Raw genomic sequence first — 17872 nt, 5'->3', positions numbered from 1 at the left:
GGCGAGGGGCGGGGCCGGCGCGCGGAGCAGCCGCTGATTGGCGGGAGCCGCCGGGCCCCGCCCCTCGCTGCGTCGCGCGGCGCCGCGCGGCCCGTCCCCGCTCGCGCGGCCCGTCGCGGTCCGAGGATGCGGGAGGCGCCCGCGCTGCCCCGCGGCCCCGCCGCCCCCGGCGCGCCCGGGCCCGGGGCCGTGCCCGGCTTCCTCGCCAAGCTCTGGGCCTTGCTGGAGGATCCGGACAGCGACGACGTCATCTGCTGGAGCAGGGTGAGGCGGCCGCTCGGGCCCGGCCCGGGGAGGCCCGCGCGAAGGACTCGAGGGTGATGGGGACGCCGGGCCGGGGCTGCGGACGGCTGCCGAGGGTCCCCGGCTGCCCGGAGCGTGCCGAGCCCGCTTCCCCGCCCCGCTTGCGGTGGTGCGGGCGGACCGGCGTGCTCGGGGCCGTGCCCGGGCCCTCCCCGCGTGCGGCCCGCGGCGGCGGTGCTGGCGCAGCGGGACATCCCCGGGGGCACTCCCGAATTCCCGCTCAGCAGCTCCCAGTGGTGAAATGCCGCTGGCAGGAGCCATTAAGTGTCCATTTTCCTTCCGTAGCGGGGCGGATGTGCCCCGCGGGCACAGGGCACGGGCACTCTGACCAGACACGCGCTGTGTTTACTTTCGTTCCCTGTCATTTTTAAATCTGTAGGATTTTTCTCCATTTTTTTTTTTCCAGCCGTTTGCCCTTTACAAAGGCAAAGATTAAAAGAAGCACAGTATTTTGTTCTCTTCGTGAACAACGTAAAAGTGATGCAAAAAGCTCTTCCTGTTTCCAGGAAGTTTGGTCTTGAGCATATGATAAATCTGGCACTGCTGGTGCCACACTTACCCCTGGTCACCGCTGGGTTGTGTTGTCTGAACTTCGGTAACTGAGCAACGTTACGTGGTTATTTTTAGTGATGACATAGCACATACAATGGAAGAATCTTGTCAGGAGCTGGGCAGGCTGATGAAGGGAGATGAAATCTCTTTAGTGGCATGAATTCCATTTGGCTTGTGCAATGCTTGTGTTTTCTGGGGACAAAGGGAGCGGGTTTTTAGAACAATTTTGCTTTGGATTAAGATCGGTCAGGGCTTTAAGAAAATTCCCTGTTCAGTAGAAGCGTTCTGTGTAATTATGTCTCTGAATTCAAACTTTTTAGTCCAGTCCCAGGTGTTCCCACAGACAGTTCACGTGGTGAAGTCTTTTGCCTTTTTCTGCTGTCAGAACGGCCTCTGCTGATTTATGATCTTCACTTAAGAGCAACACCTTAGAAAAGCTGTGCTTATTCACTAACTGTTACTTCTGCTTGTTTCCTAGAATGGCGAGAATTTCTGCATTCTGGATGAGCAGAGGTTTGCCAAGGAGCTGCTCCCCAAGTACTTCAAACACAACAATATCTCCAGCTTCATACGGCAGCTCAACATGTGTAAGCATCAGCGTTTCCTACGTACTCTGTCTGCCAAGTTCATAGCTACTTGGCTTTGGTTTGGATTTCTTTAAACAAGCAAATGGACTTGGCAAGTTTTTCGTCCTTAAAAACCTGAGCCCTGGCCTTAAGTTTGCTTTGCAAAAGAAAAGACTGATGTTAGAACATGGTTTAGTGTTTGGTTTTTGTGTTTTAGCTCCAAGTCCTTTTGAGTAACAGCTGTAAGAATATGTGCTGGTGCCTAGAGGTAGCATGAGGTTCCCTGAGCTCTACTTTTGCTCTTGCAGCAAGCAGGTGTGTACCCAGGGGAGTAGAGAGCACCTAGAATGTGAAGAAAAATTGCCTGGATTTTGGGGCTACCACTGCTCTTGCCTGCTTTGCTGTGTTGGACCCAGATCAGTCCCACTGATGGGCCAAGCTGCACGACATTTCTCACTGTGTTTTCTCTGCTCAACTTGTGAGCATCATGTGGCAGTGTTGCATAGCACACGTGCAGTGTGGCCAGGCAGAGGGGTGCAGTGAGGGTGGCTCAAGGGCACAGTGCAGCATGCAGGGCTGCAGCAACCAACAGGAATAACTGCAGAAGTTTCTGGAACCAGTGGAGGGACAAACAGCACAGGAGATGCTGCCTTATTTAGGATTTCAGACTCACAGGGAGAAGCTCTCTGTCCTTGCCCAGCATGTTTGCCTGATCTCTCTAGCTGATGCCTGTATAGGTTTTGTAACCTATAGCACATCTGTTTAGTCTCTGGACAGAGGGTAGATGCTTCTGTTCGTGTCATGTGCTTGTTTTTGTAAGATCCATCACTTGAGTGACAGAGGATAATCCAAATAAACAGTCGTCTCTTCCCTTGTAGGATACATTAAAAAAAAAAACCAAAAACAAATATTTCTGTGTAGCTATGCAATGTAGTGGCAGCTTCCTTTTCCTGCTGGATCTATCCTGGCTTTCTAATAATAGTTGGAGTGCATTAATTGTGTTAAAATCTTGACTGAGGAGAGACATGGATTGGCCTGTCAGCTGAATCATGCATCTACCCTGTAGTGTTTGAGCAGTGATGGAAATAGAACTGGCAATATCTTACTTTGTGCAGGCAGTCTAGTATGTAGAGGGTGCTCTGCTGCAGGTGTTTGCACAGGCAGGCAAGGAATTAACTTCTCTGCCTTGCTTTATTCTGTAGACCATGATGATATGTGACAGCATTTGTTTTGATTTGTACTTGTCAGGGATAAAAGGGAAAGTATACCATTCCTCTGCATCCACTGGGACATGATTCTATTCAAGATATCGTAATAAATCTAATTTCTAACTAACTGTTGTGAAGGTTTGTACGTGGCTGTGATGATTTGGTCATGGCTGCCTTGCCCACGGACACACACTGGCCTCTGCTGTGCAGTTGCATGTGCAGCCTGCCAAGGACAGGCAGTGCTATTGTGGACATGTCCTCTAGCTGTGAAGATCAGAGCAATGGAATCATTGAGCACCAAGAAGGGCTACCTTGGCTGTTTTTCATAGTTTCTGCTCCCAGTAACTGTAGTGCAGTGGGTGTTTTGGTCGCACTGGACTTTGCTTAAGCTGTATTTCAACTGGAAGAAATGGCTTTGTTGATTTCCTCTCCACAGATGGTTTCAGGAAGGTGATTGCTCTGGAGAATGGTATCATTACAGCAGAGAAAAGCTCAGTCATTGAGTTCCAGCACCCTTTCTTCAAGCAAGGGAAGGCACATTTACTGGAAAACATCAAGCGCAAGGTATAGTCTAAGCGCATATTTACTTCACTTAGTTACGAAAAGTGGCTTATCAGGAGTTCATATGGGTGTTTCAAACACAGACAGAAAATACCATGGGAACCAAGGTAGCTCCCTCATGATGCCAGGCCAGTGCTTAGACAAAACCTGCTCTGCTCTTAGTTGTGAATTGGGGTAGGACCGTGTTCTGCATGGTCATCAAACCACAGCCCTTCTCCAGAGTTCATATCCCTGATTGCAGCTTAGCATGGTCTGCAGTTCTGTCAGCATCTCTAAGAAAGGCACAAAGTAAAAGAAACAAAGGAAAATACATTCCCATTTGGCACTCATTAAAAATTAGCAAGAGCATCAGTAGTAACCTGTTGATTTGGATGAGTTTGCTTAAAGTATATTGCTCCTCCAAAACTGTGTTGCCACTAAGCTACATCCTTATGATCACTTTCTGCTTTTCTTTTGTACGTTCAGGCCTTGTCTGACCTGTATCTGCACAGATATTTATCCTCTATTGGCACATTACAGCCCATAATATCCTGAGGAAGAGAGTATCATGATACATCACGTTGACATTTGAACAGCAGAATCTTTTCTTTAGGCTGTCGTCAGGTGTGGCTGCATTGCCCAGGGTAATAAAAGCCCAGCGTAGGCTGGAGATCCACAATTATGTTTGGATTGATTCTTCACTGAGCTGCCCCTGCTTGAAGCCAGGATCGATGGAGTGGCGCTGGCTCGGGCCTGTGCCCCCCCGCTGCCGTGACCGGCGTGTCCCAGCCTGCACGCCTGGCAGGGCAGGTGCACGGTGACGTCAGGTGTGGCACCATGTGTCCCAGGGGTGGTGCACTGGGTGGAGTGTTCTAGATGGAAAGACAAAAGCTCTGCTCAGTGCTAAGGACATTGATGTGAACTGTTGAATTGGTTGGTGAAAGATATTCTTTGTTGCACAGGAAATGTTAAGTGATTTTTTTTTTTTTTTTTTTGTAAAGCATTAATTTTCTTGCTCTTCTACTGCCTGGAATGGGGCCATATTCCAGTATTGGCTATAAATGTATTTCAAGCCTCTCTCTGGAATGCAGGTTTGAATGCAGGACTTGCTTTACTTACTGCCTTTCACTTTTAGCTCTGCTGGTGTGCAGATACCCTGTGTGCTGTCCTAGAATACCAGAACGGTTTGAGTTGGAAGGCACCTTAGAGTTCATCTCATTCCAACCACTGCCATGGGCCAGGACACCTCTCACTAGACCAGGTTGCTCCAAGCCCCATCCAGCCAGGGACAGGAATGGGACAGCCAAGTTTCCCTGGGCAGCCTGTGCCAGTGCCTCAGCACCCAAGGACTGGACACCCTGATTAGCCAGCTGGGGACTCTGAAGAGCGCTTCCTTGTACTTGGGCAGAATTTATATTGGCCCTTGGTTTTTTGGAGGCTAGCTGGCTGCATTTGGAATTTCCACCCACTTCCTACAACTTTTGGTTGTCATCCCACAGAGGGATGGTGTGCTGAAGAGAAATCAGACATCCTTGAATTCCATTTGGGATGCATCCTCTGTACATCAGCATAATTTATTAACTGCAGCAAACAGCAAAGCATCTAGACTGCAGACAGGGAGAACTGTCAGACCCTTCAGTGCATCCTTTGCACCATGGGACTGTGTCAAGAAAGTAGCTAGTCATGTCTGAGAAGTGATTGCACAACAGCTGTGTTCTGTTCCAGCACAAAGGGATGGATGTTGGTTTATAACACCGTTGGTTCGTTTCTGACCATTCCACTGCCCTTTGGAAGAAAAGATGTGTGAGCCAACCTGCACAGAAGTTACCTCACACCTCAGCAGGCCAATACCACGTTGGTGCTTTCGCCTGCCCCATGGAATCCACATGAGATGCTTTCCCATCCTCCTTGGAGTTTAGAAGAGTAACAGGAAAACTCCCAGCAGGCTCTAGGTTGGGAGGGACACCTGGTGTGACTCCGTGTGGCTGAATTATAGTCAGTATTTGGCAAAATGATATTCAAAATTATGGCCACAAAAGCTGAATGTGTCATTCAGACATGTGCATGTGATGCACTATAGACCTGTCTTTTTCAAAGTCCTGAATTGTGTTGCAGCCAACAATGCTTCTGCTGCAGAGACAGTTACTGAAGGACTGGAAAATGTTTAATATAGAAGTGCAGGAAGGAGATGGTGAACCTTTTGCTCTGTGGTGGCTTTTCCACCATTGTTTGAAGCAGCAGCATTCACGATTGTGCTGTGAGCAGATGAGCGGTTTGGACTCTTCCTTCTGCAGACAAGATAACTTTGGAATGTCACTGAGCAGAGAGGTAGCAGAGGAAACACCAATAGGAGAATCTGCAGTTCAACTGGTGTGGGATAAATTTTCAGATTGAGTAGGATGCATCTAACTAGACACCTTCATCTCCCAGTAACTTACTGGAAATTTGTTACTCCTTTGCTGGCAGATTTACCCACGCCTAGAAGGAACATGATCATCTTGTTCTTCCACTATCAGCTGTGGGGTTTTTTTGGCTGGTGTTCACTCTGTGACACTAGAGGGCAAAATGTCACCAGGCCTGGCAGGGAACCCCCAGGGAAAGCCCTTTGCAGTCTGTGGTTTTTATTGTGAATTACAGTCATGAATCTACTGTCTCCATGTACAAAGTGCTAATCTCCTGTTTTCATTGGCATCCTGTTTTGTTCATACAGTGGAGCCTGTCCTAAGGATTGTCACCTGTAGCAGTTGTGGTGCAGTTTTGTGCCATGTAAGAATTGCAGTCTTACCTGGTCTTTTAATGGGGCTTGGTCCTGCCCTGCAGTCTGGCTGCACTCTCCCTGCAGTAAGGAGCATGCACCGTGTGTAGTAAAGTGTGTGTACCTATTCCAGGTGTCTGCAGTGAGAACTGAGGATCTCAAGGTCTGCACAGAGGATTTGCACAAAGTCCTGTCTGAGGTGCAGGAGATGAGAGAGCAGCAGAACAACATGGATGTCAGGCTGGCTAACATGAAGAGGTAGACTCGGCTGTTTCGGGGTGCTCATGCATTGAATGTTGCTTGTATCTGATGGAGATTGGCTAAATATGGGTTTCATTTGAACTGGAAACAGGTGAAGCTATATTTTTTCCTAAGAATGCCCATTCCACCCCACACAACATTCTGAATCTTGTTTGGTTTTGTAATTCAGTTACAGACTGGAGATTTAGACTGGGTGTTTGTTGGCTGCCTTGAGATTTCACTCTGGTTGCCAGCACCTGTAGTAGTTTTTAGGTCAATAAAAGCATTTCATTTTTTGAATACAGACAGGGTTAGATGCAGTGAGAGACAATTGGTGTTTTGTTTTCTTTCTAACTGAAAGTAGACCTTGCACATCCTCATCTCTGTTCTCTCAGATGCCCTTCATATAGGTATTGGTAATTCGTTCAGGTCATTGGTATGCCAGCAGATATCAACCAGAGTCCAGGAGATACCTTTCTCTCTCTGTTCCTTAAGAAAAAAAAAAAAAACAGCCAAGCCCCTTGAACACCACCTTTAGATCTGTCCCAAGGCTGTCAGTGTTTGGAAACAGGCTGAGTGTAACACAAAGTCCTTATTCAACAGCTTTGAGGCTTTGAAGGAATACCTCAGATCAAGATTATTGATGGAGCAGCAGAGGATGAGGGTGTCCTTTTTGAGTGAGTGTTTCATGCTGCTGATGGAAAATGGAGTTAAGTTAACCCAGAGTTAATGTTAGTGGATCGAGTTAACTGAGGGTTAGTTATCCACAGAGGGAATGTTGCCATTGGTTCTGCAAGGTACTCTAAAAGTTTGAAAGCTGTAAAACTAGAGCATATAAAGTAAACTCTGTTCATCCTCTGTCTTCTGATTTATTCTGCATTGCAGAGAAAATAAGGCCCTGTGGAAAGAAGTGGCAGTTCTAAGGCAGAAGCACAGTCAACAACAGAAGCTGCTGTCTAAGGTACCATTGCAGCATCTTCAGTGCTACCATCCTTATTCCTGCCTCTGTGATACTTCATGGCATTCTTTGCTTATGTAGAATGACAAATGACACAGAGCTGAACAGGCTGTATTAATACAGCATAAAGAAAATGTTCACAGTTCCTGAGTGTCCCAGAAGTAGCACAGTAAAGAACCACGAGCAAAGCACTAAGGAAAAGTCATAGTAGGATGTCAGTGTGTGGAGACAGTGCATGGTAACAGGAGCCCAGAACTTGAGAGATTGCAGGCACATGGAATGGAGTCTGTGAAAGATCTTGGACCAGGATACACTTAGACCACTTGAGAAGTTGAACTTGGAACGCAGAAACTGTAGGAGTTTGCACGCTGGAAAAAAATTTTCTCTGGTTTATTCCTCAGCTGTTTCTGGTCTGGAATCCTCTAGTGATTTGTGCTGCTATATTGCATTTCAAAAAAAAAAGCAACTGTGCAAGTGGGCTAATTTTTCTATGCAGTTTGTAACTCTTGCTTTGTTCTTTAAAATACAATTGCAAATGGTTTTTTAAAATACCTGTTAATTTCTGTCATGTAACTATATCATTTTATAGTAAAATCTGAATTAAGAATTTAATATTAGGATTGCTATGCTGACCATTTGGTTTTGGCTTTCTTTTGTCTTTCCTTTTAGATTCTTCAATTTATACTAAGTTTGATGCGAGGAAATTATATTGTTGGGGTCAAAAGAAAAAGGTAATTACTTGATAGGTCCCAGACCAATGTCAGATGTGAATTGTAGGGATAAATCAGTTTCTATTGTGTGACAGGTAATTTTATCACTTGTATATTCAAACTTGAAAAAGTTGATGGAAGTTCAGTCAAGCACAAAATAAGTATTTCCTCCTTATCGTTAAAACAGGTGGAAAGGGAATATTCTATAAAGTTTCAATTCCAAAGGGCACAGTTATCAGAAATGGTGAATCTCAAAATGTGCACGTGTGACTGACTTCCTCCAGACCACAGTGTGTGTGTAGGACAGGCTGCCTGCAGTACCCTTCCTGACACACAATTTTTTTCCCAAAAGCCAGGCTTCTTAGGAGGGCAAGAATGATCACCATTACTGCCTGTCTTTGGCACTGCTGCAGCTCTTCCCTCTGGCAGGCAGGATGAACTAAAGCTGTGCTTTGTCTCAGGTCTCTCACGGATGCTGCAGGTGCTTCACCCTCCAAGTACAGTCGTCAGTATGTCCGCATCCCTGTGGAGAGTGGCCAAGCTGTAAGTCTGCCCAGGGACAGAGGCAGTGGGTTGGACAGGATGATACACAGTGATATCAGTCTTCCTTATAGCTAAAAATACCCTAACCTGGTAATCAAATGCTCTCCCTTCTGTAATGGGCAGCTTTAGAGCGACACGCTGGCTGTAGAATCATGCAGATCAGTGCAACTGGTCACAGATGAAATGTGAACAGGAAAGAGAAGCTGCAAGGAGAATGGGGCTTCAGTATGAGAAAAGGTCCAAGCCTGTGGTTTACTCATTCTGTGCTATATCTGCAGATGGCTTTTTCTGAACATAGTGCAGCTGAAGAGGATGGAAATGGTACAGGTCTGATAATCCGAGATATCACTGACACCCTGGAAAATGCTACCAATGGCCTCCTTGCTGTGGCACACACAAGTGACAGAGCCAGGTATGTCCAAAGTATATGAAGTATTTATGCCTGGGTTAATAACTGGGTAGTTATGTTAATGTTGGCAATCCATCTGGATTCTGGGAAACAGAATGTCTCTGAATGTGCATTTGTGCATGACAGGCCTGTTGTAGGCTTTCCCTTTGCAGCATGTAGCCTTGACACAGACATTGTCAGAGCTCATGTCTCTTCAGGAGTCCCTGGAGGCCTGACAGCCTGATGGGTCTTGCAGGTTTAATTTGCTGAGGCTTTTCTGTCTGTTCAGCAAATGAACACATACTTGACTTTTCAACTGAACAGGGATCTGAATGCATACATAGGTTTCTAATAATCCAAAATTTATATAGATTGCTAACAAATCAAGGTGTATAGTTGTAGCTCCAGTTTCAATACTGCTCTCACTAAGCATATCCTAGGGAAGGCATTCTCCGTGTGGCAACAGATTTACTGGAAACCCATTTAATTGTTAATGCCCAGAGTAAAATATGGACTGATTTGGAATATTCTTCTTTCCAGAGTCTGTCTGTTAGGAGTTTCCCTCCTGCCTAATTCCTATATACTATATTGCTGCTTTTTGCCTGGGAAAAAAGAGGTGTTTGCTCTGATATATGGTGTCTGTATAAGCTGTAGTAAGAGATTCTTCATCTGCCACTTTGGTGCTTTTTCTAAAGACCAGTTTGTTACTTGAATCCTTGACTGGCCTAATCTTATTAAGATTTGAGATACTAAACCTGAAATGAATAGTAATGCAGTTGATAAATTCTCCTATGTGTTGTTTCTGTTTGGGTCACATTTTAGAGAGCCACAGGCAGCTCTAGATCCTGGCTTACCTCTTTGTCAAGTATCACAGCCAAGTGAGTTAAGTTGTGCAGAGCCTGTCTCATCAGTTCCTGTAAATGATGTCACCAAATCCGGCGAAATAGGCACGGCTGCTGTGGAGCTCCACACTGCACAGCCAAATACTCCAGAGGACCCTGTGTCAGTAATTGACTCCATCTTGAATGAGAACAACTCTGGAAACCAAAATGATCCTTTGCTGGACAGGTATTAACTTGTTTCTGAAAAGTGTTATGCTGTTGTCACCTCATGGGATGCTGTCAAGAGTTCTGGAGGGTGTGTTGTTTGGCAGAACATAGGGAATTAGGTTTTGAATTGTCATTGACCAAGTGAATTCTCTGCACCTTTGTTACCAGGGCTTGAAAAAGCCAAGTGTTGGCATCACACCTTGAAAAAGGGCAAGTGTCTCTGTCACCTTCATGGTAACGTGTGCCTGACTGCTGGTGCATCCATCAGTGTGTCCCATCAGCCCACTGCTGTCACTGCCAGGTGCTGCCAAGCAGCAGGTGCAAGGCACTGATCTCAGGCTGGCATTGTGGGCACTTTGTTCCTGGGACCTGGATGTGGATTATCCTGGTGGTCATCTCACTGTTCCTTTTCCTTCTCTGCCCCTCATTTGTACAAAGCTGCTTCCTGTGTGCCCTGTCAGATCACACAGGCCTGGATCAGGGGTGCAGGCTGTGAGTTCCTGCCCCACTGTGGCTGCACAGGAGAGCTGTATCAAGGACAAAGCTTTAACCCTTGCTCCTACAGCTCTTCTGCTGTGGTCAGCAGCAGGTAGGAGGGTCTGGGGTGGTGTCCCAGCACTCATGGTCTGAAGGCCCTGCTGTATCTTCCCTCCTGCACTGCAGGATGTGGGCCAGTGCCTTGGAACTGCCTGTTCCTCAGTGCTGAGAATTTAGTACAGGAGCACCTCATGGCATAGCAAGACATGCATTGTGGGCACTGTGCCTGCAGCTGCCTTCTCAGGTTCTTCACTGTCCCTCATGTCCTTCCCACTCTCCCTGGAAACATGTCCAGTTTGGCAACAAGCCAATGTTTCAAAGTAGGTAGAGTTCCTTCAGGCCCAGATTATTTCCAGCCCTTTGCTTATCATTTATTGTCCCAGGGCAAAGCCAGCAGACCTTTGTGTAAACAGATACTGGTGTACAGGCTGGGATCTGAGAACATTCACCAGATACTCAAATGAGGGAGGAAGTAGATATGGAAGGAGGAATTGCTTTTTGACCTGGTAGCTGTAGTTGAGCTTGCTGTTCAGGTAGTCTTCCCTTGTACCTGTACCTCAAAGAACTCGAGTGAAAGGTGATACAGGAATGCAATTTCATCCATTTGGCTATTCTGGATTGTAGGCAACCTGCCCTGTGGGGCAAGAGAAGGCCCTGCCTGCCAGCTGTGCCTTACAGTGCTATGTCTTTTTAGAGAGGAAATCCAGGATTTTCTGAACTGCATTGATGCCAGCCTTGAAGAGCTCCAAGCAATGCTGTCAGGGAAGCAGTACAACTTTGGCGCCGAAGCGTTCAGCGACGTGAGTGTCTTCTCACTATTTCTGAGAAATACTGCTCAGGCCGTGTCATGAAATGCTGCTAGCTTATTTCATGTTGTAATGGGTAAGAGTCAGGAGCATCTTGAAAAGCAAATAGTTACAAATAGAATGATTCGTAGATATTCATAGTGTACAAGGTAGTACTGGGAGTCTTTCCAGGTCATGCAGGATTCCTGTTGTACAGAGCTGAAGGGGGCGGAAAAAGGGAAACATTTGCCTCACTTCTCTTTCTCAAGCCTAATTACATACCATCACATCCTGACATACATCCTTGTATTTGATTTAACTGGATGATATGGAGTGAAACTTAGCTGTATTCCTAGAATCACTGGGAAATAGGGTAGCCTTTTCTCCTTCTGTGACCTCAGTTTACTGCCGCAGCCTGAAGCTCCCAGCTGAAGGCCCATGGAGGTGCCACTGTCCCCATGCTTCAGTGGAAGGAGCAGCTCACTGGGTCCTGCAGTCCTTTCAGGAGTTCTCTGCAGTTTTATTTCAAGAACTTTATTGCTTGACATATGATCTGGTTTTATTTTCAGACATTTAATCCGGAGCTGCCAGCCCTGGATATGAACTTGATGGAAACTCCCCCTGGTATTGAAAATGTAAGAGTAAGATTTACTTATGTGGTGGGGAGGGCAAATGTGGTGCTGGGAGTTGAATCTTGCTTGATGGAGCTCAAGGGTGGGAACAGGGTTGATGGCACAGGGTGACACTGCTGGTTCATCTCATCCAGCTGACTCCAGGGCTTCAATTATCAGTGCTGGCATGTCAGAATCTAGGAGGGATCTCAAGATAATTTCCAGTCCTACATTCCTAGTGCAGTCATACACTTGGAATGCCTGTCTGAAGACTGAAGAAAAAGTACTAAATGAAAATTGTAGTGCAATATACTGTAGTTGTTGTGAACATGGCTCTATGGGATTTCCTCAGAAGATACACAGAAGTCCAGCACAAACTTACTTCTCTTGGTCCAGTTCCTAAAACTTATTCATACTATTAAAAAAAATACCCTTACAAGTGTTATTTTTGTTGTAGTCCTGAAATAATATTTAAACTAGGATTTCCCAGTAAGAAGAGCTTTGACTACAACTGATGTAAAATGCAGCTGTGTTTAAGCAGTGCCTGCAGAATTCAATTACATGATGAAATCATGTTTAACTCCTATTCCATCAAGACCTATTATAATAAAGCTTCTGGTTTGGACAGTAGAACAAATATTTGCTAATCAGAAGCTTGTTTTGTTTAGTAAGTTAAGTTTGTCTGTATTTCACTGGGCCTCCTTCTGAAAGCTCCTTTGTGCAGGCCTTCATGTACAATGACAGGCTCACTGCTCAGTTGCTCCGTCTCTCTTTTCTCCTCCTTTCACATCTAATTCTGTTAACCAGTCAGTAGAGATTTCCATTTTGTTGTTGTTAAACATTCTGTATTAACTCTGTCTGCTTTGTTTCAGATGGCAAACTTGGCAGAGAGCACTGAAGGTCTGGGAGCAAGTGAGAGGGAAACAGCAGGAAGCAAAGGTGGGCAGGAAGGAACACTGAGCTCTGTGGCAGCTCCACTCTCTTTGAAAACTGTGTATTGAAATGGAATTGTTGTAGCCTATAGGTAACTCTCCTTGTTTGGTCTGGGCTTAAGCTTTTTGTGAAGACTGTGATGTTTCACTGATTGTGAAGCTGTGCCTCAGTCTTAAAAGGCCTATCCTGTGCCCTGAGGTTTTTCACACAGAAAACATGGGTCCCATCCTGTGTCCCTTTTCACATGGAAACGTGACATGAGTGCCACAGTGGGGAGCAGAACTGCAAATGCCCTTGTGGCAGTATCTCCTACACAGGCTGTGATCCCCCCAGAGCTGCTCAGGTTTCCACTGCAGAGCTGCCACTGCATGCTGTGAGAGTCAGGGGCATGGAGTGGGCTTCAGGCACTGATGTTTCCAGGCACAGGGGCATTGGCTTCACTCTGACAGCCGTGGGGTGCAGGGTTTGTCCCAGCCCACCTTGGGCTTTCCTGTAGTGCACCAACTTTTAAGCAACATCTCCAGGTGTCTTTGCCTTGAGTAAGAGCCTTCAGTCAGTGAAACAGTTTGAACTCTTTGTTTTTCCCTCAGATATGCAGCTGATCCAGTACAGGGCCAACCCTCTGCTTTCCTTATTTGAAGAGCTGCCTTCAGGTGAAGCTGCAGGGAAGGCAGACGATCCAAAAGACTTTCTGCTGCCTCCCCTGGAGGAGAAGCCTGCTCTCCAGCCTCCATCAGCCAGTGGAACTGTTGTGCCACTTGCAGCTCCAGCAAGCCAGGCCGAGCCTCTGGACACTCTGGGAATGGGTGATCCACCTCTCCTCCCAGAAGATGGGAATGGAGAGTATAAACTGTTTCCACTCCTGCTTCTCAGTCCTGTTGCTAACTTCATAGATGAGGCCTCTGAGATAGAAATTTCTTGAACTCATAGAACATCTGTAACCAGCTTAGTGCTATGGAATAACCGCCAAAGGAGTGGAGCAGCAAAAAGTGTGAGCTTGGTCCTCACCTGCTTCCTGGGACCCTGCTCTGCACAGACAAATGGAAATTCTCTTGCTGCAAGCAGGGAGCACATCTGGGAGAACTGAACACAAGCTCAACAACAACAAGAGCTGGTGGAGTGAAGGCACCAGACAGAGGGGAAGAACAGCAACCCTGTAAACATACCACAGTATATTCCATAACTTTTTATCCAATATTCTTATTGCAAGAGGAAATCTGTTTGTATCCTGTTTGTAAAGTTTGGCTGGGTTTTTTTGTTGGGGGGTGGTGTTTGTTTTTATTAGCTGGATAGTAATGTGGTGTGTGATATTTTAAACCTGGGTTTTACTCTTTGGAGAGCCTGCTTCAATAGGTGGCTTGCCTACTGTTTGAAATTAAGTTGTTTTTTAATTTTGTTTTTAATTTGAGATTTCTTTTTTGATAGTTACCGGCTACGATTGTTTGCATCTGCTTAGATTACTTTCATACTCCTAGATTTGCTCCTAGGTTTAGGGAACATTTTTCCTATGGAAAATGACATTTAACTGTGGAGTATTATTTTTTAACATGCTAGCACACATCCATTGCCCTGGATTGTAGGAGTTATGGTAGGAAGTGCTTGCCCTCCTGTGTAGTGCTGATTTCTCATGCACATTGCATGGCAGTTCTGGGGTAACCTGCCCCCAGTTCACAGGTCGTGTGTCCTTGGAGAGTGTCAGTAGGATTGATTTATGTTTAGCAAAGGCCAGCAGCTGTCCCTAAAATGAGAAGGGGAGCCCTGGAGTGCCTTGCACTGACTCACATTAAGGTGTCTCTGTGCTGGTAGCAGCTATTGTTCCCTTCCCCTCTATGGACACCAGGTTTCACGCTGCAGTTTCTGCCCGTGGAATCTTAAAGCCAAATCAACCAGATGCATCTGAGTCTCTTGACAATGAATTACATAAACTAGTGTCTACTTCACCAAAAAGTCGTTCCCCAAAGTTTCTTTTGGCACTGTTTCCCAAGTTCTCTGAGCAGTTGCACTGTGGAGCCCAGCCCCAGTGTCAGTGGAGCAGCAAATTGTGTGCTGGTACCAAGCATGTCACAGCTTCACCAGCCCACACAAACCTGCTGTGTGCTGAAGTGACAGCAAACTGCTGGGGCTGCAAAAGGCCTGGATGCAGGTAGAAACCCCCTTGGATTATATCACCTGATATTTCCTGCCAGCACAGTTACTTCAAATTTTTTCCACTTTTAGGAATTCAGGCTACCTGCAGGCTTTGTTCTCTCTAATGTTCCTGAACCAATAAGTGCTGAGCTCTTTTATGTTCGAGCACCCAAGGCAGATATTCTGAAGCCTGCTAGATAATGCATGTTACCTGTGCTGGCCCAACCTCATTGGATTTGTGCTTCACTGTCCAATCTCTGAGTTGCAGAGGAAGGTCCTGCTCCTGAATGTGTAACACCTTCAGTGTCATTTTATTTCTGTGCTTCTGTACCTGTTCTCATGACCCTCATCATTTCCATCTTTTGAATTGCCTTTTGTCAAGTTTGTCTTATTCAAGCCTTCAGTCTTTCTTTCACTGACTTGTTGAGGTCAAGGGCTGAATAGTCTCAAGTTTTCATGAGCTGAAGGGAGAGGGAGAGGTGAGCGTGTTGCATCTGTCCCAGGTCAGGTTTGGTTTGTTAATTCCTTCCCAAAGGCTACCGTTTTGCCAAGAGTGAATCAGTGAAAACCAGGCTTTTCTGGTGTGCTGTTTGACAGCACCATGCAGACAACAGAGTTCTTTGGGAGGTTGAGCTGTGCCTCTGACTCCCCACGCTGGTTGGACTGTAATTTCTGTGATGGATTAGTGTCATGTTCCTCTCTCTGAGTCATCTCCCCTCAGCGCAGCTCACAGTCAGGTATTGGGTCTGAGTGCATCATGGGTTTTTAATACACTTTCTCTCTTAAGAAGATAAGAAACCAAGGCTTAGAAAAATTGCAAAAAGAAAAAAAAGTTTGTAAATCTGTGTGTCTGGTTTATGTACAGGTCCGGGAAAAGTATTTGTGCAACTTTCCTAAGAAAGATTGCAATGGAAAGGGGAAGACTGAATAACAAAAAAACCCACATGCTGAAGTAATTAAACTCAAGAATTGCAAAAAGATTACTGTGTTTCTTGTACATTCTTTGTGTGTGTTCCTGTCTGTGCCAATGTTTCCCAAACCTGTTTACTGATTTTTTTTCCAGAATTAAGACCTTTCATGCACCTGGGGCATGGTCTCATGATGCAGCTGCTGCTGGTTCAGGACTAACTAGGGTGATGAGGAAAGTCTAGTGTCTGTTTCCAGAGCGTGGGAGAACAGCACCTGGGACTGGTTTTTCAAAAGAGTTGATGTGAAAGCTCAAAATATCATATATGCTGAAAAATACACCAGATGTAGTGCACGTGTGCACATGTTCTCCATAGACCCCAGTAGGAAAGGCCCTCAGCTCCATAAGGTATGGATTAAAATATTCACTGGAAATAACAGAAGGAAATGGAACAGCCCAGATCATCTGTAGCATCAGGCAGACCCCAGAGCTGGCACCCCTGTGCAGACTCTGCCCAGGGTAACTGGCACCACAAGCATTACAGTTTTTGTGGGATTTTCCTTGAAGTAAGGAACTGTTGATCATTTCCACTGCCAAGAAAAAGGATCTTTATACAGAACATGCTGCTCTTCAGGGTAAGGATAAGGACACGGCAGTGGAGTTGGTATGTGGAGCTATGGACAGACTCCTCTGCTATGACAAGCTGGCTGAATCTGCAGCCCAGTGCACCTCCTGCCCAGCCTGTGCCCAAGGGCCAGTGGCCAGGCACTGAGTCAGCAGCCCCCATGTGCCAGCCTGGGTGGGGGCACTGCCCCACTGCAGCCTGAGGCGTCACCAGTTTGTTACCCATGACCACAGGGGCCCTGCTGTAGCAGCAGCTTCCTTCCTTCTCCAGCATCAGTGCACACGGCTGCTGCCTGGCTCCTTGGCTTTATCACTCTGTGTCTGGGGAGGAAAGATTGCTCTCCCTTATCATTCACGTGCTGGGAATCCACAGAACGCTCCCAGGCGTGGCGAGTGCAGACTGAGAAAGTGCCAAGTTCTTGCATGCTCCTTTCAGATCTACTTTTGCACTGTTCCAGCCCAGCCCTCCCAACACCAAACGTGGGAGCCTTGCCATCAGTTCATATCTCCTGTGTGCTTGCTAACAGCTTTCCAGAATACAAGAAAAAGTGATTTTGCTCTGTTTCTTCTGGGCTGTGTGATGCCACCTCATCCATCCATGCTCAGAATGTTTTGCTGTCTCCTAAAACAAGATTCTTGTTTTGAAAAGCAGTGTCATGCTATCACAGATGCCTAAAGCAGAAGCAAGGGGTTGCTGCCACAGTCCTCTTAGCTACAGGTGCCTGGCACTGCGTTTTATAAAGAATAAAGATTATCCTGCCACTGTTCCCCACAGCCAACAGGGTAAATGTAAATACATGAAAAAATACCTACACACCATTTTTAGTCACACAGTTTGAGTTCCAATTCTTGAGGTCCAGATCCTGCTAGTGATACATTCCTGTTGTGTTTTCACACGCAGCCACTTGCTTACTCTCCCACCAGTGCGATTGTGGAGAGAATTGGAAAGGTAAAAGCTGGAAAACACTTGGGTTGAGATAAAGACACATTAATAGTGAAAGCAAAAGCTGGCACACAAGCAAGGAAAAACAAAGGATTCATTCAGTGCTTCCCAGGGGCAGGCAGGTGTTCAGCCACCTCCAGGAGAGCAGAGTCCATCACGTGTAATGGTGACTTGGGAAGACGAACACCATCACTCCAAATCTCCCTCCTCCTTCTTCCTCCCAGCTTTCTATACTGAGTGTAATGTCATGTGGCAGGGTCAGTTGGGATCACCTGTCCTGGCTGTGTCCCCTCCCCATCTCCCCTGTACCTCCAGCCCCCTCACCAACATGGTGGTACAAAAAGCAGAAAAGGCCCTGGCTCCATGTAAACACTACAGCAATAACAAAAACATCTCTATATTGTCAACTTTGTGCTCAGCACAAATGCAAAACATTACCCCATATTGTGAAGACAATTAATTCTACCCCAGCCAAACCCCTGTCTTTGACTTAGTTCAAGACAGTGCAGGCTTCCACCCTCCTCCAGCAAGCTCTGTTCCCTGCAAAGGAGTTCCAATGATTTGACCTTAACGTGGCCTTTTCCTTCCTAAAA

The 17872-nt window shown here is 46.3% G+C and overlaps 1 protein-coding gene across 1 annotated transcript; it reads left to right on the top strand.

The window, feature by feature from the left end:
- The first annotated feature begins 126 nt into the window (after window positions 1-126).
- LOC128795174 (heat shock factor protein 3-like) lies at window positions 127-15785 on the top strand. Its single transcript, XM_053955740.1, has 13 exons — window positions 127-264; window positions 1334-1442; window positions 3066-3193; window positions 6058-6182; window positions 7050-7125; window positions 7792-7853; window positions 8294-8375; window positions 8654-8787; window positions 9586-9831; window positions 11044-11149; window positions 11704-11769; window positions 12618-12684; window positions 13269-15785. The coding sequence occupies exons 1-13, from the start codon at window positions 127-129 to the stop codon at window positions 13598-13600; spliced, it is 1671 nt and encodes a 556-aa protein (XP_053811715.1). The 3' UTR covers window positions 13601-15785.
- The last annotated feature ends 2087 nt before the right edge of the window (window positions 15786-17872 follow it).

Source organism: Vidua chalybeata, chromosome 14 (genome assembly GCF_026979565.1).
Source record: "Vidua chalybeata isolate OUT-0048 chromosome 14, bVidCha1 merged haplotype, whole genome shotgun sequence".
Taxonomy (NCBI): Eukaryota; Metazoa; Chordata; class Aves; order Passeriformes; family Viduidae; genus Vidua; species Vidua chalybeata.
Note: the sequence above shows the minus strand (reverse complement) of the source record. Positions and strands in the feature narration are given on the sequence as shown.